General features: G+C 34.4%; 1 protein-coding gene across 1 annotated transcript in view; it reads right to left on the bottom strand.

Moving 5' to 3' along the window:
- Positions 1-17,811, bottom strand: part of LOC110025504 — a 28,209-nt gene extending 10,398 nt beyond the window's left edge. The window contains exons 1-2 of the mRNA XM_020726030.1: positions 17,638-17,811; positions 13,282-13,631 (exon numbers count right to left, since the gene is read on the bottom strand). Coding sequence (XP_020581689.1) covers positions 13,282-13,631; positions 17,638-17,728 — 441 coding nt within the window. The 5' untranslated portion in view covers positions 17,729-17,811. The remainder of the gene's footprint in view (positions 1-13,281; positions 13,632-17,637) is intronic.
- Between the last annotated feature and the right edge of the window lie 5,789 nt (positions 17,812-23,600).

Below are 23,600 nucleotides of genomic sequence, written 5' to 3'. Positions count from 1 at the left end.
GTCCCAAATCTGATATTCAATTGGACTCTCCTTGAATATCAAATTTTAAAATACTAGGATTGTTTTTCAAAGAAGGTAACAACGACATAGTTATAGTATTTTTCTCATAATGGGAGAATAACACTTGTACCCCATTTATGTTAGAAGCATACCCAAAGAGGGTCCATTTTATGAACTTTCGGTCAAATTTTATGCAGTTTGGTTGGTGAATGTAAACAAAAGAAAAAACAACAACAACAACAACAATAAGCCTTTATCCCACTAAGTGGCGTCGGCTACATGAATCTTTTTTCTCCATTGTGTCTTATTGAGTGTCATTTTCATTTAACTCTTATAAATTAAGATAAATTTTTATACAATATGTCCAAGTTTTTTTTAGGTCTTCCTATGTCTTTATTAGCATAAATTGAATCTAAAACATCAACTCTCTTAACATGTTTATTAGATAGTCAACTTTTAATGTAAAAAAAAAAACATAACCAAATATTTTTAGAGGAAGGTTGGATTAGAAGACTCTGACATGAGGGTATTCTTCCATCACAATATCATGAGGGACTTTGAATCCAAGAACCCTAATCGTCATTCTATTAATGAGGTAAGTTGTTGTGAACACAACATCTCCCCATAAATTTTTTAGGACATTGCGAGAGAGCATTATAGATCCATATATCTCAAAAAGATGTCTATTCTTCCTATCAGTTATCTCATTTTGTTGAGGAATTTCAACATAGGAACTCACATGGATGATAATATTCTTCACAAGATAGAATCCAATGATAGGGTTGAGGTATTCCTTTGCATTATTAGTTTTGAGAATTTAAATTTTTCATTGGAATTAAGTGAAAATCATGTTGTGGAATGATTGAAAATTTTAGTTTTAGATCTTTTCTTCATGAAGAATATCCACATAGTTCTAAAGTGGTCATCACTAAAGGAGACAAATCATTTGAATCCATTGATGGTTTTCAATTTTGATGGTCCCCAAATGTTACTGTGAATGATAGAGAAGGGCTATGAAGGTTTGTATTGAGCCAAATAGACATGACAATTGTGTTTTACTAATTGATAGGTTTCACACTGATAAAACTCTAAACTTTTTATTAATAAAAAGATAATCATACAACTTTGTAATATAATGAAAATTAGGATAACTCAAAAGAAAGTATCATAACAAAACTTGACTCTCAATAGACTCAGGAACATAGGAAGAAGATGGTGAAGAAAACACCCGTGTGTTAAGAGAATAACTTTCCTAGAGTATGTATAGACAATGATGCAATTCAACAGTGTCAATCACCTACCCGGAATCAACCACCTGAAATTCACAAAAGTTAGAGTGAAATTTAGTCACACGATTCAAGTCATGAGTAATCTTATTGATTAACAATAAGTTGCAATATAATTGAGAAATATAGAGCACAGAAGAGAGCTTAATATTTTTATTGACTTTCACTTCTTTCCCAACAATCCTGGTGAGATCCATCGGCAAGTCTAACAAATCTGGAGTAGTTGAAATTTTGATATTTGGTGCATGAATATCTCCAGTCATGTGGTCAGACATACCTGAATCTATTATCCAAGGTCGAAATCTTTCATTATTAGCAGGAGAGGATGACATTATACATTGATCTATCATCAAGTTGGTAGGCTTCTTGGTCAATTGTGCTCGAAAGAAGTTTCTTCAACGCCTTCGGTTGTTCCTTAGTGAAGGGACTAGGTTTAGCTGACCTTTTAGAAGAGATAACAACATAGGCCTTGCGGTCTTGGTCTTTCCTCTCTTGTCAGGTTTCCAATTTGCAAGTTTTCTATGTAGTTTCAAACACGTCTTTTGTGCGACTAGGTTTCTTGCAATGTTCACACCAGGGACGATTCTTCATTGTCTTTGAATAGACAGAAGAGTTGTGTGAGTATAAAGCAGAACTTTCAATGTTAGATGAATCCACACTTTTTGCCATCATGAGCTTCTTATTACTTTCTTCTCTTCAAACTTCAGTAAAGGCTTCCTTGGTGATAGGGAGAGACTTCATCCCTATAATTCTACCTCTCACCTAATCTAAATTTTTATTTAGACCCAATAAGAACTTGCTCATCCTGTTCTTCTCCACTATTGTTTCATACATCATGACATCTTCAGGACACTTTCATACATATTTATCATACACATCTCTAATTGTACCAGTATCTAACTAGTGTGATAAAGTTTTGAGTAACACTCACACCTTCTTTGTCGGAGCTCATGCAGTTTTGTCTTAATCTCAAACAATTCTATAGTGTTGTCTGTACTCGTATAAGTCTTCGTAGTTGTTTCTTAAATCTCCATGTTGACCTGTAAAGTAAAAAATTTCTCCAAATTTTGTGGTCATAAAATTAATCAACCAAAACATAACAATATGATCTTGGATTTTTCATGAGCGATGGTTAGGATCAATGAACTTAAGAATTGTGTCATCTCCTGTAATGTTCCTCTTTTCTCTTTACACAAATATACATAAACACTGATTGAGATTATTTGTGATCGTTGAGTTTATTATTTGTGATAAATATAGAGAGTTTTAGCGCTGGTTAGATAGAATTCCTGGTCACTGAGTAAGAACTAACCTTCGAGGTAGAGCAAGACATCTTCATACCGTAAGATTAAAAAAACTGACTAGCTGATGCTCATTAGAGAGAAAGTCTGCAGAAAAAAAATAGCAGTAGAGGACTTCACACTCGACTAGATAGCTATTCTACGATTTAATAACTAAATGGCGAACACGACAAAGACATTCGAACCAAATGCCGGCAAAGACAGAAGATTTTGAACCCACCGACATGTGATCGAAAGGTTCGAACCAAGGCAAGGCAGCGACGGGCCTTTCAAACCTAGATGCGATCAAAGCATCGAACAAAGGGTAAGCGGTGAGAGAGGATTTCGAACCTGGCAGTAGGACGACAATGAAAATTAGGGTTTAGGCTCTCATGACATGAAGGAAAATGTGTAAGGGAACTTATTCATTAATCTTCAAATTACAACTCCTATCAGTATATAAAGAATAATTTTAGGGAAAACATAATTCCTATAATTACAACTTACCAAGGATACAGCACATAAGGAAATAACTACAAACATAATAATAGTAAAATAAATTAGGATAATTTTAAATAGAAAACGCTGAATTCCACACATATGTTTTTATAGATATACATATCTAAAATCTCAAGTTTGAAATTTACATTTATAAGATCTTGGTGTTATAAACTTAGGCATGAAAATATGCATTTGGCTTCTAAAATGTTAGTAAAAGTATTATTTTTATGTGATGCTAAAGATTTGAGTGCTATGAATGTAAAGATTAAAGTTTAAGTGTTAGATATGTAAAAACATTAGAATTGTGTGGTATGTATGAAAAAGATTTGATGTGATGTGAATATGATGAAAAGCCTTTGATAGTGATCTCCAATACTTTGAGCTCTCTCTTACCACTCAAAATTGCCTTCAATTGTAATTTTCTTCTAGAATTCTAGAGAATCCAGCTAAGAGAGAAAATGACTGCGGAGGATTTTTTTTCGAAAAAGTGCAAACCAACAGGAGAAGGAACTATAGAAAGAGGAATGTTGCGAATTGTCCAATCTTACAGTAAGAGAGAGAGAGAGAGAGAGAGAGAGAGAGAGAGAGATGGCTTGGAAAGAGGAGTGCGATCACATGTTGGAGTGAAACAGGAGAATAAAAAATAGGAAGCTCTGAAATTTCATTTATAATTTAAAATAAAAAAAACGCCTATATAGCTCCAATCAAAGCTAAGATTTTACATTAAAGATTGAATCGATTTTCTGGCTAAGATCAATAAATCCAAAAGAGTTAAAGTAATGAGCCAAATCTTTAGCTCAAAATAATCTTCAAGCCACATTTCAACTAGGACTCGATCAAATCAAGTTATGTAAGATCAGCTCAAAATATTAAAAAATATGCATATATTCATACATATGAATGCTTACACATAATTTTTGTATACATTTAGATTGGAATAAATGTTCGTGTTTGTGTGTGTGTGTGTGTGTCTATATATATATATGCATGAGGGTAGTCTTCTAAGCATATGAATCGAAATTATTATATACGTCTGAGTGTATGTCAAAATTTGTTTTAGATGATAGAAAATTAATCGAAATTGGATTAATTTTTAGCTTGAATCAAACATAAATCTGAGATCATGAATCCTAACTAAATCAATTCAAGATCGAATTGAGACAAAATTTAACCAAATTTAGCTCAACTCCAGATTGAACTGAATGACTTTAAGCCAAACCTAAAGCAAAGACGGATGTGCTTGAGATTGAATTGTTAATAGCCCAAGCTTCTATTTATGGAAATATGGTTCACTAATATAAAACTAACTTAAACTTTAAATCTAGACAAATCATAAAAATCTTATCATTCAACCAAAATAAACAGAATCCTTAAATTTCAATTTAAAATTGAAATAAATATAGAAAGTAATAAAATACTAAAATATTTTAGAATCTATAAGTATTTTTTGCATGTCTTGCATTATATCAAATCCACCAAGGATGATAAAATTATTCTCCACGCAGATTGTGTAGAAGCAATTATAGGAAGTTTAGCTTCCATGGAGAAAACCGTAGAATTGGTTTATAGAAAGCTCTTAAATCTTCAACAAATGCAAAATGAACATGGGAAGTAGAATCTGAAGACATTGAATTTGAAAGCCTCCATACACCATAATATGTCCACAGAATGGTGTCTCATTGAAGAGGCTTCCATAATAATATGACGGTTATGCAAACTCGCACTACATTTTTGGTCATGAAGCGAGCAATAATTTTGAAACCAAGGGAAAACCTGTTTATAGAGAAGAATATTGCAAGAATACTATAATTTATGGATCACATTAATTCGTTATCCAAAATATAAGAGTAATAGAAGATATCTCAATCTAAGCTCGATAAATATATATGGGCATGATCTCAAATTTAGGCTCAAAGGTAATCTTTGGCACAAATTTTGGGTTCAGCTACGCAAGACACTCAATGATTGGTCTTCATCATCAAGCTCATTAGTAGTATTTGAATTTCTCACAATAGCTATCTTCATAAACCAATTTGGCATAAAAATCATGCTTATTGAATAGATGAAGGTAAGGCAAGTTCACGAATTTCAAGAATTGGCACAGATTTCTGAACAAGAAGCATATCTTTCAGCTTATATCTAATTCAGATCGCCAATAATGTTCCAAGCTTTGATGCTTATATTCTTGAAGAAACGTCCCAATAAATTTATAATGTTGGTTATAGAATAAAATAGAATAATTTTATTGCTCCATTGGAAAATGAAAGGGAATCTCAAGAATCACAATCCTATGATAGGTGAGAGTGGGCTGCAGTGGAAAAGGGGGAGGAGGAGAGGGTAGATTGTAAATGATTAACAAGATGGATATAGATAGAAGACAAAGGTGAGCTAATCTTTCAAATTTCATTCAAAGTTCATACAGCAAAAACATCTATTATACTATTTTCTTTTATAAAAATAGGTGTGGAAATCTGAGAAGATCACGAAGGAAAAGCAAGAAGGTCTTGAAAGCTTTGATTGGGACATGTTAGGAAGTTTTTATGAGCTCATTCCCTTCCTATTCTATGCTATTTTATTTCCTAATTAAGTTTAGATAAATTTGATAAGCTTGTCAATCAGGCGAGATTGTTTTCCCTATAAATATGTATCCTATATGTCAATAATAAAAATCAAGAAAATTATTCCTCTCCAAGCATGTTCTCTATATGATATCAGAGCTAAGAAAAAAACCCTAGATCTCTTTTGAGCCACCAGAATCCCCCTCCAGCCACCTGTCTTCATACAAGCCCTCCGTCGGAGCTTCTCCCCGTAGCCGCCAGTACCGAAATTCTCCCTCCACAGCCAATCTCCTGCCCTCCTGACAAGCAACCACAGGAAGCAGAGCTGCTCCTTCCCTTGGTAGTTTTCCGCAATCTACTGCAGAAGACGTTCCTAACGGAAAACTTGAATCACTGCTCCAATAGTTCCTCATTGCCTTCACTGGAAACTCTTCTGCCAGAACTCCTGCAGCTCATAACTCCTTGCAGCCACAGGAACACCTTCTGCAACTGGAAGTTCCTTCCCTGCAGGACCTCATCTTCTCTGCCACAAGAACAGCTCATCTGCAGGCCCTCATCTGTTCTCCAGGCAGCCAGACTTTCCCCTTTCGGGTTCTTTTCTGCAGCCCTCCTCCTCCGGTGTCAACAACAGTAACAGCAGCAGCAAAAGCAGTGGCAACAAGCAGATGTTTCAGTTGAGCAACTAGAAGCAGCCCTAAATATGCTTGGGGTTGATGACCCAGTACAAGATGAAGAGTCAAGTGTGACTCTGGAGGTCAATTCAGAGACCAGGGATTATGTCTAGATGACTTATGAACTCTCTAACTTTATCACAAATCATAAATATAATAGCCATAACAACCTTTAATGATCCTAATTCGTGTTTATGTATATTTTGGTAAAGGGAAAGAGAAAAATCTCATGGGAGAAGGCACAGTTCCTGAGATTACTGGCCCCACCCCCTGCCACATGAAAGAATCCAAGTAATATGATTATGATTTGGGCTAGTCAACTTAATAACCACTGAAGTGGGAGAAAAATTTCTGCTCTACAAAACTGCCAAAGAAATTTGAGAAGCTACAAAAAAATATATATTCCAACACTTAAAACATTACAGAGCTGTTTGTTCAAGGAGAACTAAGTGTCACCCAATTCTTCAACATCTTAACAAAATATTGGCTAGAATTAGATATGTTTGAGGCACATGTGTGGAAATGTCCACATGATTCTATAGCGTTTAAATCTATTATCGAAAAGAAGAAAATTATCAAATTCCCAGCAGGACAAACTCAGTATTTGGATGAGGTGAAAGGGAGGATCATGGGAACAAAGCCTCTTCAATCTACCCATAAAGAATTTGCTGAAGTCAAGATAGAAGAGAGCAGAAAAAAGCTGAAACTGATTGAAAATGTTTGGCACTCTACACTCATAACTCCCATGACTCAAAGCACAAGGAGAATCATCTCACATGTGACTATTGCAAGAATATTAAGCATAATAATGACAAATGTTGGAACTTCATGAGAAGCCAGCAGTTTGGAAACATGAACATGTAAGGAAAGATCAAGAGAAAAAAATTAATGCTGAATAATGACAAATGTCAGAACTTCATAAGAAGCCAGCAGTTTGGAAACATGAACATGTAAGGAAAGATCAAGAGAAAAAAACTAATGCTGCTACCACATCTAAAGGGTTGGATGAACGATTAAACAAAGAACAGCTTGAAGTACAGAAAAAATTTCTTGGAGGTAACTCAAAGCAACAAAGTAACCTCATGACACACTAAAGTAATATATCTTTCTCCCATCATGCCAGTAATGAGAGATTTAAAACTTGGATCATAAATTCAGGAGCCCCTAATCATATAACCGGAGACATCAATGCTTTAGTCAACTATCATAAGTTCTCTACATCTAGATCGGTAAGAATTGCAGTATATCACACTTAAACATTACAGGAAAAGAAGATATGAAGTTCTCTCAAGATATTATTCTTTCTTGTTTTATATGTTCCACAGTAGGACTGCAATTTGATTTCAATCAATAAGCTTACTCGTGATATAGAGTGAATAATTAAATTTCTTGTAAACTCTTGTGAATTTCAGGTCGTGGAGTCGAGGAGGTGATTGACAGTGTTGGAATGTATCAAAACTTAAATCTACTAAAAGAAAGTCTCTTTCTATACACACAAATGATCTCACCTCCATCTTCTGTTCAGTCCATGTCTGTCGAAAATCAGGTCTTATTATGGTATTGTAGTCTGGGCAATCTTAATTTCAATTATGTTACTAAGTTGATCATCATTTGTTTATGAATAAAAAACATAATTCCTATTAACGTGAGATTTGTTAACTTGTTAAACACATTAGAAATAATTATCTTCTGACTCAGTAAAAACTCTCATACCATTTGTCATTATCCATAGTAATATCTGGGGACCTTCAAAGGTGAAAACTCTAAATGATACCAGATAGCTTGTCTCATTTAGTGATGATCACACTTGAACCACTTGGGTATTCCTAATGAAGGAGAAATCTAAAACATCACAAATATTCCAACCTTCCATGACATGTTCAAACTCAATTCCATTGCAAAATTCAGATCCTCAAAACTGATAATGCAGAAAAAATATTTCAACTCCATCATTGGATCCTATCTTTCAAAAAATGAAATCATACATGTGAGTTCATGTATTTATACCTCACAACAAAATGGGATAACTAAGAGAAAGAACAGACATCTCCTTAAGGTATCACACCCAATTATAATGCCCCATCAAATTTTTATATATTTTTTGGGAGAAATAATTGTTATTGCAACATACTTTATCAATTGAATGCATAGCGGAGTACTTCAAAACACATCTTCATGTTTTGATGGTTACTTATCTTCACATTAGAACTTTCTCTTTTACTATCCCACTTAAAATTTTTAGGTATTTATCATTCATTCACAACCATTCTCAAAATCCGACAAAACATGACCCTAACTTCATCAAGTGCATTTGTTCTTGGGTATGTAGCCAACCAAAAAGAATATAAGTGATACTCTATACCTGGATGTCATACTTTTTTTAAATTGATCCTATTAGCTCAAATTTAATGTTCAGAGGGAAAGTGTGAATGCACTTGATGACACCTACATAGCGTCGCCACCTACTCCACCTAGCCCTCCTATCCTGATTGAGAATGCCCAACCAACCCAACCTAAGTCTTGAACAAAGAGCTTTATGTGGACACAAGGAGGAAAAAAAACTTTGAGCAGTTGAAAGATAACTTGCAAAATAGACTTACTCAAAACAAAGCCCGAGTCCACATTCACCTAAAATTTCAGGTAAGGAGTTTAACTCTCATGAGTTAACCCATTCCTCTTCTAATGATGGTGATTAGGAAAGCTAAATTAGATCTCTAATTCAGGAGTAAAAAGCTTATGAAAACTTATCCTCATCATACAAAACTTATGCAAATTCTTAAATCCATTCTTGAAGCTCTTGAAAATCTCGAATGGGAAAGAACAAATGAAGAGTAGATTCAAACACCAAACTAAACTCTCTCAAGATAAGAAGTGGTTGGGAGCAAATGGGTGTTCAACATCAAATACAAACCTGATGGGAGTATAGAGAGATTCAAAGTCAGACTTGTTGCAAAAAATTTCACACAAGTTTATGAGATTGACTATCAGGAAATCTTCGCACTAGTTGTCAAGCTTAACACTATCAAAGGTCTTTCAGTAGAAGTTAAGAAGAAATTGGGACTGTATCAACCTGACAAAAAAAATGTCTTCCTGAATGGGGATCTGGAAAAAGAAGTATATATGGAGATATCACACGGAGTTAAAAACAATTCTAATAAACACCTAATATGCAAACTCAAGAAGCCTCTTTATGGGTTTAAGCAATCACGAAGAGTGTGGTTTGAAATGTTTGCAAAAACTATGAGATTTAATTAATATTCTCAAATTCAAGCTGATCATACTCTATTTGTAAAACAAACTCGGGGAGATAAGATTACTACATTGATAGTATATGTGGATGATATGATTCTTACTGGTAATGATGAAAAGAGATTCTCAAGATAAAAAAATGTGCTTATCATGGAATTTGAAATCAAGGGCCTACGAACCATGAATTATTTTCTAGGTATAGAAATGACAAGATTCAAAAAAGACATCGTTATGTCACAAAGAAAATACATTCTAGATCTACTAAATGAGACATGGATGATTGGATGTAAGCCTGTTGATACTTCAATGGATCCCAACTAGAAGTCAAAGAGGGGCCAAGAAATTGTCTCTATGGATGAGGAAAGATATCAAAAATTGGTAAAGCAGTTCATCTGTTTCTCACATACGATGCCAGATATTACATACTCTGCTAGTATTGTGATCCAACACATGAATTACCCAAATGCATATTACTTGAAGAAGGTGTACAGAATTCTAAGATTTCTCAAGAAGACTTCCAATTATGAATTATTTTTTGAGAAAATAAGGAACAGAGAGGTGGGAATCTACATTGATGTTAGTTGTGTTGGAGAACTCATTAATAAAAGGTCCACCACAGGTTACTACTCCTATGTGTGGGGAATCCGGTAACATGAAGAAGTAAGAAGCAAGTGTTTGTTTCTAGAAAAGGCATTGAATCAGAGTATAGGGCAATTAGGAACCGGGATGTACCTCCAATAAGCCTAAACATATGTATTGTGACGGTCAAACAACTATCAGTATTGCAAAAAATCTTGTGCATCATGACAAGACCAAACATACTGAAATCGATACACTTCATTTCTTAAAAGGTTAATGAGGGTATTATACAGTTAAGCTATATCCCGACAAATCAACAAGTTGTTGATCTCTTCACCAAAACTCTTCCCTTAATAACCTTCTCAGAGTTCAATACTAAGATTGGTCTCTACAACATCTATGACCCAACTTGGGGCATAGAAAATTGAGAAGATTCTAGAAGATTTCATTGGGACATCTTAAGAAAATCTTCATTAGTTTATTTTATTCCGATGCTAAGTTATTTTATTTATTATTTTAGAATTATTTCCTTTCCTAATTTAGGTTTAATATATTTGGTAAGTTTGAAAATTAGGAGAGATTACTTTCCATATATATATATTATATATATGTACCTTGCACGTGAATAATAAGAATCAAGAGAATTATTCCTCTCCAAACCTGTTTTCTACAAAAGAGTATACAAATTTAAAACCTAAAGCTAGATAAACCTTAAAATCATCTAATTGAAAATAAAGATAAGTTAAAACCATAATTGAAATAATACAAGAATATTCCAAAATTAGATAGAATTATTTTTTGTGTCGTTCAGTATGTAGCATATACTTCATATTTAAGTAAAGCTTATGGTTATATTGTGAAAGATGTACTAAATGTATCAAAGTTATTAATATAACCCAAAATTCTAGAAGGTAATTGTTCAGAGTTGGTGGAAATTTCGGGTTATAATCGAGTCGAGTATGACTTGGATTGAACTTGATTTAGCTATAATATAGGTTGATCATGTTCGGCTTGAACTTGAGCCGAGCTTTCACATCTATGTTGATACTTGACTTGATTAAAGTGTTTAAAAATCGTCCGTAGGCTTGTACTTAATAAGTATATATTAATTGAACAAGTATTCTAACGAACAAGTGAAAAGTAAAATTAATTCTTGATTTTTCATATAAAATTATTAATAAAGGATTTCAAAAATCTAAATAAATAAGCAATCGAATAAATTTTGAATTAGTACCTATCTAGTTTACACAAATTAAATAACATAACAATAGATTGCAAGTAAATTCTCTTTCAATCAAAAAGTATAAATACGTACTAACAAACTATTTCATTGAAATAAAGAAATAAAAAGGAATGGTATTAAATTACAATGCATTTTAACATTAAATTATAATATATTACTTCAAAATATATAATTAAATAAGTTCTAATTAATCAAATTTTATTTAAATAATATATCGTATATAATATAAACTATTATCAAATTTACTAATAGAACATTTAACAAGTTACTTGTTAACAATAAATAAGATTATTCGTGAATATAAATAAATAATCTAGACCGTGATTAATATTGATTCATTTATCCTTCGAGCTTTTAAAAAAAAAGTTAAAACTTGTTTCACTTACTAATATGAGCATTCTTAATCTAGAATTAATCGAGCTAAATTCAAGATGTTTATCGAGTGCATTGGTTCACTTACAGCCCCAAGTGGAATTTCTCCAATCTACTCAATGAGTTAATCTCATTGACCTTATAATAGTGTCATCAGACAAACTCAAAACTGACAACAAGCAAGATTAACACTCCTATATTGGGAGGCAGTGCTTTCATATTTGCATCACTGAAATTTGGATTTACAATTCAACAAAAGCTCTTTTACAAGATAGAAATTGCTAAGACAAAGGTTTAAGAGGAAAGTACACAGCTACCCAGACTAAAACATCGCAAATATAACAAATGTCGACAAACCGAACCTGTTCAAAGAAAGTAAGCTTACCGTACAACTCAATATGATACCATTGAGAAGCACGAGCAATTGTTGTAATCATAAAAAGCTCCATAAGAGCAGAAATGCTCCAGAACATACAGATTACTATTGGAATTCCTTTTGTCATGAAGGGAAAAGTGTGCAACGAGATTGAAGAATAACAGAAATTTTGAACTGCTTAATATGACCAATTTTAAACAAAATTAGGGGCATTTACATAAATACCATCCAATTCTTATATATTAAATATCTAACATCTAAATTTTACTTTTTACATTTATACACCTCTTAATGATAAGTAAGGTGGCATGTATGTAAAATATTAAAGTTTAGGCGTTAGACATGTAAATATATAGAAATTGAGTGGTATGTACGTAAATCTTTCTAAAATTATCCGATTAGTTTAGCTGGGCCGTATCGAAAACAGCTTGTCAAGAGAATGGATTACGTTCAAGTGACTAGTGATTGCATCTAATATTCAGAAGAGTGTGATAGAGCTAAAAAATATAACTAACAAGAGTTCAGAATAAATGGTTAGGAAGAAAAAAAATGGCTCAAGAGTATTATACAATAACAAGATATCATAAAATTAAATTCTATTAAACTACAATAAAACAAATTGTATTGTATGCATATGATGTGTTGCGTAGTTAAAAAATTCAATGAAAGCTAAAATGACAGTGACAGAAATGATTATTAAATGAAAAATAAATTAGAAATGATAATACTAGAGAGATGATTCGAGAACAATTTATTGAAAATAATGCAACTAAAAAAAAAAGTTTGGTTATTTCGACAAGTAGAACAAGCATACAATAGTCAATTACATTAAATTAGTGTAAAAAAATTAAGGGAAACAGGATAAAACTAAGATAACATGGATAGAAATTGCTTTAAAATTATTTGCAAAGAAAATGCTGAACATTTCATGCAAAGCTTAATAGTAACAAAGAAAATGAGTCCTAAAGCTTATACCAAATGGTTAGATATCTAATGATAATTATAATATTTCACTGCATTAAAAATCAAATATTTCAAACCTAGCAGCCACCAAATATAAAAGAAAAGTATCTAAAAATAATAACGAGAGCATGCAAAGAGTAATGTATGAAATTAAAAAAACAGAATAAATAGTTTGTGTTGAATAATAATAAAATTCTTCGTACCCTAAGTGTGTAGGTTGTTCCAGGCCTAAAGGTCACATCCGGTCTAAATTTATAATCATCTTCCTTAACCTCATCAGTAAAAGCAAAAGTATTAGCTGCTTTCTTCAATTTTGAATCCATACCATCTGAGAGTGTATTAAAACTTTCATCTTGAACATCCATAAATCGTGAATTGCCGCCATCATTGTCTTTTAAGCCATTAAAAGATCTTCCATGAGCTTGCTCGATTTTGTCTAGCTTCCGAAAAAATGAACCAGATTCTGCATTGTTGCCTACATCGCCAAATAGACGACGCTCAAAATCATCTCCACTCTCAAAAAAACTATTATTGTTATTTTTTCCGCCATTCTCTGTAAGGGCACAAGCAGCACATTAGAACTGCAAATAAATAAATTGGGGCATTTTACATTTATACACCCAAGTACGTAAATACATAGCAATTGAGCGGTATGTATGTAAACCTTCTTAAATTAAAATGAGTCATGAAACAGAACAACGTTATGACAATTTGATTGATAGGAAAAATAAAATTACAAATAAAATGATCCCCCTGCCATAAAATAGTTGGCACCATTGTATAATATAAATTACTGAGTAGTCAACCAAAAAAAATTAAAATGCTATCCTTTTGTTGTTCAACAAGTAACACAATTCTCTGGTGGTATGAAAAACAAAAAATCTGCCACAGGATTCAAGAAAAAAAATCAATATTCATATAGCAGACTCCAGAGCAATAATCCTCCCATATCCATCATCTCATAAACATAAGAGAATGAATGTTTATTCTGTATAAGAAAGATAACAGTTTACTAAAGAAATGGACCATGGATGAGCTTTCATTTGGATTGAGAGGCATTTAGCTTTATTCTATCATTATGTTCGTCAAAAACGTTACTCTGTTGTACTTTTTAAGACATTGTAACCTGGCAGGTTCCCCATTGTAATAGAGGAACCAAAAACTACTTTAGCTTTTGACAAGAGAATGGGTGCAGGACTAAAGTAAAAAAAAATTAAATATTTAAATGATAAAATTACAAACTTTTAAACCAAAACTCAAAAAACACTCATCAGATTGATCTAACAAAATTGAATGAGAAGAAAAGCTGTCCTATTAAACTCATCCTCATCAAATAGTTTGGATATGATAGCTTCCTTCACAGAATAATAGCCAACTTAGTTCTAATCGGCGACCCCTTTGCCAAATTTAAAAGAAAATTATCTCTAAACATATCATCTCAATGTTCTTCGAAGAAAAAAAGAAATTCATTAAAAGCATTTATTGTAAACATGAAAACAAATCTAAGCTCCATCACGTATTTTATTCTCGCAAAAAAAAATGAAAGATGAAAGAAATCATGATTGTGAATGAATTTGACATCACCTATGTCCGGAAGGATGGAAGTTAAAATCAGAGGAAATTGGTCTTTGATCACAACTTGTCCCCCATTTATGAGTTGGGGAATTCAAAGGCTCTAGAAACTTCTAACTTAAAGTCGCCATCAATCTCAAACTCCCTACTCATCAACTTCATATTGCACTTTGTTAGAATGGATGAAAATGACTAATTTACCATAGTAAGGTTTTTTAAAAACATGAGAAGAGCATTAGTCATTTGGAAATAAAAAGTGGTCCAAAAGAAATGAAGAAGAGCATGCAAAGTTCAAATGAATGCACAAAGGTTTATTGTACGAGAAAAGTCGTGAAAGTTGAAGTATTAGAAATTGTGCATCATGAACATCAACCACAAAAAACAATTTTGCGTTATTTGAAATTTACATAGATATAGTGATCAGTTTTTCAGGATTTGGTAATCAATTATGCCTAAATTGAATGACAAATCAAGATGCTCATGAATTCTATGCAACAAATCAAAAGATAAAATCATTGACCATAGTTTAAATACCCACAAATATTGCAATTAATCACTTTGTCAAAAAATTGGACTTTACAAGAAATAAATATGAAAAAAGTTACAAACAAAATTATCTCATGACCTGCCAAAAAGAAATAAGCACGCATAAAACAAAATTAAACCCTAAAGATTGAAAAATAATAATATTTCTAAGGAAAATATCACTTTTTCCCACAAAAAAAAGAATGCCTAGTTTGAAAGGGGGATGATTTGGAGAAGTTGGCATGTTCTTGAACTCAGCAAAATATCCACGACAAAACAAGTAATGCAATAAGAGCTTGTAGCCAACCAGAAATTGGTTTTTTGGGGATTTGGATCAAATTTCCTCTAAAAAATAGTAAACTTTACCATTTCTTCCAAATCAACCTTCTCGACTTCTCTAAAGAGGTGAAGTTGAACAAGTTTCTCGATATTCTTTACCTTTACAAGTGCAAAACTAACTTGAAGAGTAAGAACAATCTCCTTTAAAGAATCAAAATTCTTGAGCAAACCCTCGAACCTACATATTAAAACTAAAGCGACTAACTCAACACTTGGTAACTTTAAATTTGACATTACAATGGATACCCAACCAAATCTTTATCGTACGCTTCATAGCTCGATTCTTCTCTCATATCTTTACTCTTAGTAGAAGGAACCTCAGCAGGATCTTTACCTCTTTGGCCAATAGCAACTTCTATATATTTGACCCCTTCTAATGAGTTCAAAAAGTCAAAAACTTGCTTGTGGGTACGGCACTACGCAAAAATAAATCAGAACTATTGTTAAATAAAATTTTTTTATAGCTCCATCCATGATGATCCAGGTACAAAAGAACAACAACTAACATCCTTCTCTGGGAGAGTTCTCACAAGAGGAGCACATATTGTAGTCTCTACAATCATGATTTCATCTTTCTTACCATTATTGATTTCCATAATTGTTTCCTCAATCTTCTTCAAACATTGAAAATAGGATTCACTAGAAGCTCTATATTTCTCATACCTTAAAGCTCAAACAACATTACAGAGATCTCTCGACTGATATGCCATGTAATTTTCTCAATAGATACAAAAAGTTAATAGACAACTCTCTAAAGAATGCTCAAGGGTTCTGATATAGTAAAAAACTCAACAGATTCGCTACCGATCATATAAGAGTAAGCACAAAAAATTAGCAAAATTAGGATCACTCAAATCAAATTGAATTAGAATTTTTATTCCCATACTCTTCCTAGTTCCACAAAAGAGAAATGAGATTCGGGGAGCTAATAAAAACCAATAATCATTTGGGTAAGGTTCAACAAGTCATCTCAATTAGGTTAACAAGTTGCTAGTTAAACCAAGTAGCCCATATAAGCAGTTCCTCAAGTTGCCTCAAACTCAACCATTGAGCTTGGCTATACAGTACTCAACACTTGAATTTGGCCTACTCAACTCTAAGAGGCAAGGTAGTTGCCAATAAAGATTTCAACTTGGCCATCAACTAAACCTAAACTCGCCTATACATTCAACATAAAACTGTCTTACTAAGTCACCAAAGCTACTCACCAAACTTGTATGAAATTCTGTGTGAAGTAACAATGAAGTCTTATCCTAAGAGATAAACTTAAGAGTTCAACCAGAGATAACTATGCAATTAGATAGCTATACTTATTCATATTTAAACCAAATATTATTAAATAGGAACATATAACTTTACTTACATTTGCTCAAATGTAATCCTTCGCTTGCGTTGAACCTCAATCTAAGCTGATAAATAAGAGATTTGGGAAAATCCCAACAAATTTATTAATAACAACATTTAATACTTTCCAAGGGGATGTTTCGCTGCAAGTAGGATTTAGGGTCAGCGAGATTTAATAAATTCGTGAATCGTAAATCTGTTGACTCCACTCAAACCTCTGGATATAGTAAATCCAGATTTAAACCAAATTGAAGACAAATTTTGGGACTCTAAATCCACAGAACTCCAGAGTTTTAGGACATTGGCTGGATTTAGTAAATCCGGTGATAAATCCTATAAAAAGGAGCTACCAAACACCTCCTAAGCAATATATTGAAATCCTAGAGCTCCTCTCACTGAGCTCTCAATCTCACTTCTCTCTTCTCTCCTGTAGATTAGCAAGTTCTGATATCACCCAAGGATAACTCAGAGCCCAACAGAAGCTGTAGTCACCACTCCCAAAATCTTATACCTGACCTAGCATGTGAAATTTATACCCTACAAAAAGGAAAAAATATTCAGAAAATGTAACTTCCTAGCAAACAGCGTCCTTTTTCACCTATCTGCAAGCAGTTTCACCAAAATTATTACAGCAAAACGAAAAAAGAAATGATGGAGATTGATGTAAACCTAACCATAGATACTTTCAATGTAGGCAAAAAATGTTGAAGGCATAATGAGCAATAAATACCTCTAATTAATAAAGTAGAAACGGCGGAGAGAAAAATGCCGAAACATACCACTGCTGAATGAGCGAAATCTCAAGGAAGAAGAAAGATCGGAGCAGCAAAACCGGAAGATGCTGCGGCTATTCACAGTTATCGCCCTCATCGTTTATCTACAGCCAAGGTAGGATCGAGCAGTAGAACGACGGAGAGGTTTTCTTTCCAAAAATTTTCTGCGCCCCACTTATTATTTTTGAGTTATTTCTGTTTATTTCATCATTATTAAAAAATAACCTAAAAATAATCTGAAATCTGATTAATAACTCAGGAATATAGGTTGGTGTTGTTCCGCCCTAATTGTAAGGAAAATGCAGGGGTTTATGCTGCTTTCGGGTTCGCCTCCATGATGAGGTGTATAAAAAAATGGGTTATTTGCATAACTAACATTCAAAATTTTAATATTGATATTTAAATTATCTTATTTATGTATTAAAAAACTAATGATAATATGAGGAATGTTTCGAGTGCTATATATTTATAATTGTCACTACTTTGAGTGATATTTTAGATTTGAATATTATAAATATAAAATTAAATCTTAGATGTTAGATATGAAATAATAATAGTGCAAGTGAGCTAAGTTGATTTGTGTGTTTTCTTGGGCTCGACTCTATAAGTGGTTTCTGAACTGAGCTCAATGAGCAAATGTCAAGTTCAAGCTAGCCCTAGCTCGACTCGTTAGCTCGCGAGAGTCTGTTTTAAGAAATGATTAATATAAAATATATTTTAAATGCATTAAAAAAAATTCTTTAAATTATTAATGATGTTTAAAATATGATATTTTACATTTTAGAACAAGTGATTTTTTTATTAATTATCCTTTAAATACTCATATATTTATCATTTCATTATAATACTAGCTTAAATTTATATATTTTCTCTCTTTATTATCAAAAAACTGACTCATGAGTTAGATTATTAATTAATCAAGCTCAAGCTCAAACTGAGACTTAAGCTCAAGTAGACTAGTTTACATGCCTTGTTAAATACGTAAATGCCCCAAAGAAGTACATATATAAATTTTGCCGTGTGATGGCACGGTAACTCGACTAATTCCAAGGCACCTCAATTGTTTATTTTAATTTTTTATTTCTTAATAATTTTTATAGGTTTGATTTTCACCATAAATATTTATTATTTATGTAACCCTTTATTTTAAATTATTATTGATGTGTGTCGTAAGGTTTGAGGTGCTAGAGTAATAAATTATTGTCTTAGTATTGCACAAAAACTCAACACACGCTCAAGTAATTAAAAAGAACTAAGTAGGAGAAGATACCTTAAGATTTACGTGGAATTAATCAACAATGAATGGTGAAAAAATCACAGGGTGTAGCTCAATTAAATTAATCAACTATGAGTGTTTAACACGCAGGTCTATTTTTCTCCTGAATTAAAGAAAATGGAGTTATAAAGTTGTGATTATAAATGTATAACAACTATTCATTGATAATAATGGTAGTATGACTACAATAAATGCAGTTCTCGATGATAACATGCTATAAGAGTCGTAATCGACTGTTATGGAGGCAATACTCCACCATGAATGTTAGTGATGATGATTGTAGTGTCAATTTGTTAGGTTGTAGTTGAAAGCCATGACAATAGTTAACTTTGCGGACCACGGATGGTTACTTTATGAGCATCAATTGGCTTCATAGGTTAAGGTAGGAAGCTACAAAAGATGTGAGCCACACAGGTAGTAGTTGATCACATAGGTCATAGTGGTGGAAAAATTATTACATTCGAATGAGATAGGTGTGAATTAGGTGAGAATGTTGATAAATTGTCACAAAAAATAGCAGTTGTAGCTACGAATTTTGAACATAATAATAGCTCGTAGTCGTGAGCTATGATAATGTCTGTAATCCACAGGATTCAAGGTCGAGAGTTGCAATGACTTTCGTTGACCACAAGGTTCGAAGTAAGGAGCTGTATGAGATGTGAGTCACGTATGTCGTAGTTGGTCATATAGACTATAGTGGTGAGTTGTGATGATTTCTGTAAGCTGCAGGCGTCGGAGCCGGGAGTTCCGCGAGCTATAACTCACGTGGGTTGTAGTGGTGATCTATGATGACGTCGGTGGGTTGCATGAGTCGGTGTTAGGAGCTTCAAAATCTGTGAGCCACACATATCATAATGGTGAGCTATGATGAGATTGGTAGGATGCATAGGCTAAAGTCGGGAGTTGCCCGAGCTATAAGCCACAAAGGTTGTTATTGCCCACATAGGTTGTGGTGTAAGCCATAAGGAGAGAGCTTTAAGAGCCCGATGAAAGTCAACGTCTTCGAACTGCATTGTTACACAATTTTCTGGAGACATCGTTGCACCGTATGTGGGTTGCATTGTTACACTGTCATCGAGGTGTGTCGTTGCATCGTATTTAGAGTGCGTTGTTACACCATCTTTGGGAGGTATCATTGCACCATATGTAGAGCGCGTTGTTCTGCATGAGACCACATTATCATGCATTTTGTGTTAGGATTTTGTAACATACATCATGATTCAACAAGGGGTTTCATTGTAATGAGTCAGGGGTGGGCTATAGTGACTAGGGGTCATGGTCAGCAATGGTCGGTGATTATAGGAATGGGAGGTATTAGACAAATTTGCAGTGTAGAAGCGATATTGAACTTCAGCTCCTTCAAGTTTAAGTCTTCTTCTGACTCAATGTCTCTCATCCTCTGAAGAGAGGGGGTATGCCTCTATTTATAGAGCCTGTGAAAGGTTTCTTTACAAATTAAGAAAAAATTCAGACCATTCCATCAGATGGTTCAAAAATATTTCCTCGATCAGAGGCATTCGGTGAACATTTGAGTACCTTAATGACTCAAAATATTGATATTTTAGATTCGTTTGATTTGTCTTGCTAAGAACTCAATTTTACTATAAGCTTGTTAGATTTGAAATATGTTTGACATTTCAATCATGTACCAAAAGCTTCCAAAAGTGGTTTGACGACTTGATTTGACTCAGATTGGACTAATTTTGGTTTTATTAGATCCTTCTCATCAAGTCGATGGGTTTGACTACAAGTTTGCTGAAATTAGAATTATGAATGATATTAATCAAAGTTTGAATATTTCTTGTTAAAGAAGTTGTCCTAAGATTTGTGTTACTCGAGATTCATGTTTGATGATGGGAATTTGTTCAAGGAGTATCGATTATTATGCCTCTACATTCTATAAACCCTTATCAATACATCATTCTAATTAGTGCACTTATTTTAAAGAAAATATTTTATCAACTTATTATGAATATTATCATAATTTCTTCAAAATTATAGCATTCATTCATTTATAATATTACTAAATCTTACCTATTTACAAAACTAACACTCATATTATTTTTTTTTAACAATCAAACTATTATAATTATGCATGATATGATTAAAATATTGAGAATTGTTGAACCCAAAGTCTGGGAAACACGCTCAAGCAATAGAACATTCGGCTCTGAAGTGATTAGGGAGAAAAATAGAGAGATAGAGAGAGAGAGAGAAAAAAAGATAGAGAGAGAGCAGTAAAAAGAGTGTTTTTATTCATGACATGGACCCCTATTTATAGGCCTGGGTCACAACATTACAAAAGTACATATTAGCCCCCTCATCATTAACTTTTTAGAGGGACATTTTTGTAATTGCAAAGTTATTTGTGTATAAGAAGCCCGGTGACAGATTCAATCGATGAGGATTATCGATCATCTGGTAAACCTTGACTCAATCGATATCTAGTTCAAAAGAGTGCTTCTCGTCGATCGTTCTAAAGGTTGATTATCACTCCGCTTGAGCTTCTCCTAACGCCTGCCGTGGATTGTTCGAATAAGACGCTTCTTTTGCTTATATTTAGCCAAAAAAATTATCGTTGAAGGCTATGTTCGATCGGTCACTGTTATGGTATGGCTCATATACCATATAGGGACAGATGCTGGAACGAAGCAGAGCGGAGCGGAGCGAAAGAATCTGTCCAAATTGGGAAGTTACGTTATATGGGTTGGGGCTATACGGTACAGGGGTAATTTAGGAATTACATATTGTACTGCAGGGCTTACTCTAGGATTATAAATAGACCTGTTTGTAATCCTAAGTCTTCGAGAGAGTTGAATTTTGTATTCTGTATTCTTTTCTGAATATTGAAAAGGAGGTCGTCGCTCTGCTCCCGAGGATGTAGGCATCTTTGCCGAACCTCGTTAAATCTCTGTGTTCTTCTGGATTTGTGTTGTTACTGTTTTTCTTCGCCCTAATTTTTTCCATTTTCTCAACAAGTGGTATCGGAGCCTGGTTCGAGGGGAAGAAAATTTTCTTCGGCGGCGCAAGAAGAAATTTGGTGGCGAGGTTTTACGAATCAGAGCTAAGGTTCTCGGACTCCGCGATCTCTGTGGAGAGGGAGTTTGGGGCAGTTCCGATTTGCCGGAGATTTGCCGGAGAGGAGTTCGTGCGGAAGGGAACCGGGCAGCGCTTGAGGCAAAGTTGTTCGCAGACGTAGCTGAGAGAAGTTGTTCGTCGCCTGGGCGGACGGTTCGAGAGTCGTTGTTCGCGGAGGACATCGCAATTCTCAACAGGAATCGCAGGAAGCGCAGACGTTCGCGGTTAGAGGAGTTCACGTGCATTATTGCCTCTTCTGCAGGCAAAGGCGGAGGCTTCTGCGCGGCAGAAGGTTCGTTCGTGAATCGCGGATAAAGGACTGTCGCAGAGCCAGATTCGCCGGCGACGGCAAGCTTTGGACGCAGGAATACGGAGAAAGAAACAAAATTGGAAGGGAAGGAGAATATTGGATTTTTAATTTCTTCCTGGGTTCCAATTTCTGGGAAAGGAAAGGAGAATATTTAATTTCCTTTCCTGGGTTCCGATTTCTGGAAAGGAAAGGAGAAATTTTTCCTGGGTTTCGATTTCCAGAAAAAGAAAGGAGTTCAATTGTGCACGGAGAAGGAAGGGAATCAACCCAGATTTGTTTCCGTTTGCTTGGCCTGAATTGCCGCTAGTTCCGTTTCAGTAATTTCGAATTTGGTTTGTTGAAGAAATTGGAAGCTTTGTGCTGCGGAGACCGAACATTCCTTCGGAGGCAGGAAGCAAAATCGGAAAGTCCCGATTATCTTGGGAGGTGATTCAAATTTCATTCCTTCGCAGGAGCGAGCGGAGAAAACTGTGGAAAATTTAATTTGGAAGATTCTTCAAATTTTACGGTATAGCGGAGCTATTCCAGGACACCGAAAAGGAAAGTTCAGAGGAAATTTTGGAAGGAAAGCAGAGCAAAGTAATTGGAATGTGATTTTCTTTCCTTTACTGGAGCCGCGAAATATTTTCTTTTGGTGGATTTCCTCTGTTGGATTTGAGGAGATTTCTGGCACGATTAAAGTGCGTAAAATTTTTGGCTCAACAAGGAATCTTATGGAGAAGAAAATTTGGAAGGTTTTTCTGAATTTTCTTGACTGGAGGAATGGAATCTTGACTATGGCGCAGGAGAATATAAAATTTTACAGATTGTTCGCAAGACAGATGGGCTCGCGGGAACGAACAGGTGCGAAGCAGTTCAGATAAAGGGCTGCGGCAGTTCGGCGAGTTACGCTTCGGGGAGTACGCGGTAGAGGCAACGTCGCGACTTCGAGGCGCGACAGTCATGAACCTTCGCGGCATTAGGCGAGGTGGAGTTAGCGAACAGGAGTTCGTGTGCAGTTACTGCGGACATGACCGTTTGCGAACAGAGGAGTTTGGTGGTGTTCGACCAACGAAGTTTGCAAGTTCGTCGCAGGAGGAGTTGCGACAGATGAAATTTGCGACAGGTGGAGCTCGGTAGGGTGCTGGCAAGCAAGCAGGCACGATTATTCGCATACAGTGATTTCGCGAAGGGTTTCGCTCACGGGACAGCAGTTTTGCCGAGGTGCTGGCGCGAACAAGAAAAGTGCTTCAACTCACATTTGTGCATAAGAAACTCCATGATATTTTTCTCCTAAGGGGCTGGATATTCGCAAGGTGGAGATTT

Source organism: Phalaenopsis equestris, unplaced genomic scaffold, assembly GCF_001263595.1.
Source record: "Phalaenopsis equestris unplaced genomic scaffold, ASM126359v1 Scaffold000301, whole genome shotgun sequence".
NCBI classification, from domain to species: Eukaryota; Viridiplantae; Streptophyta; class Magnoliopsida; order Asparagales; family Orchidaceae; genus Phalaenopsis; species Phalaenopsis equestris.
The sequence above is the reverse complement of the archived record's forward strand: the minus strand, read 5'-3'. Positions and strand labels throughout refer to the sequence as shown.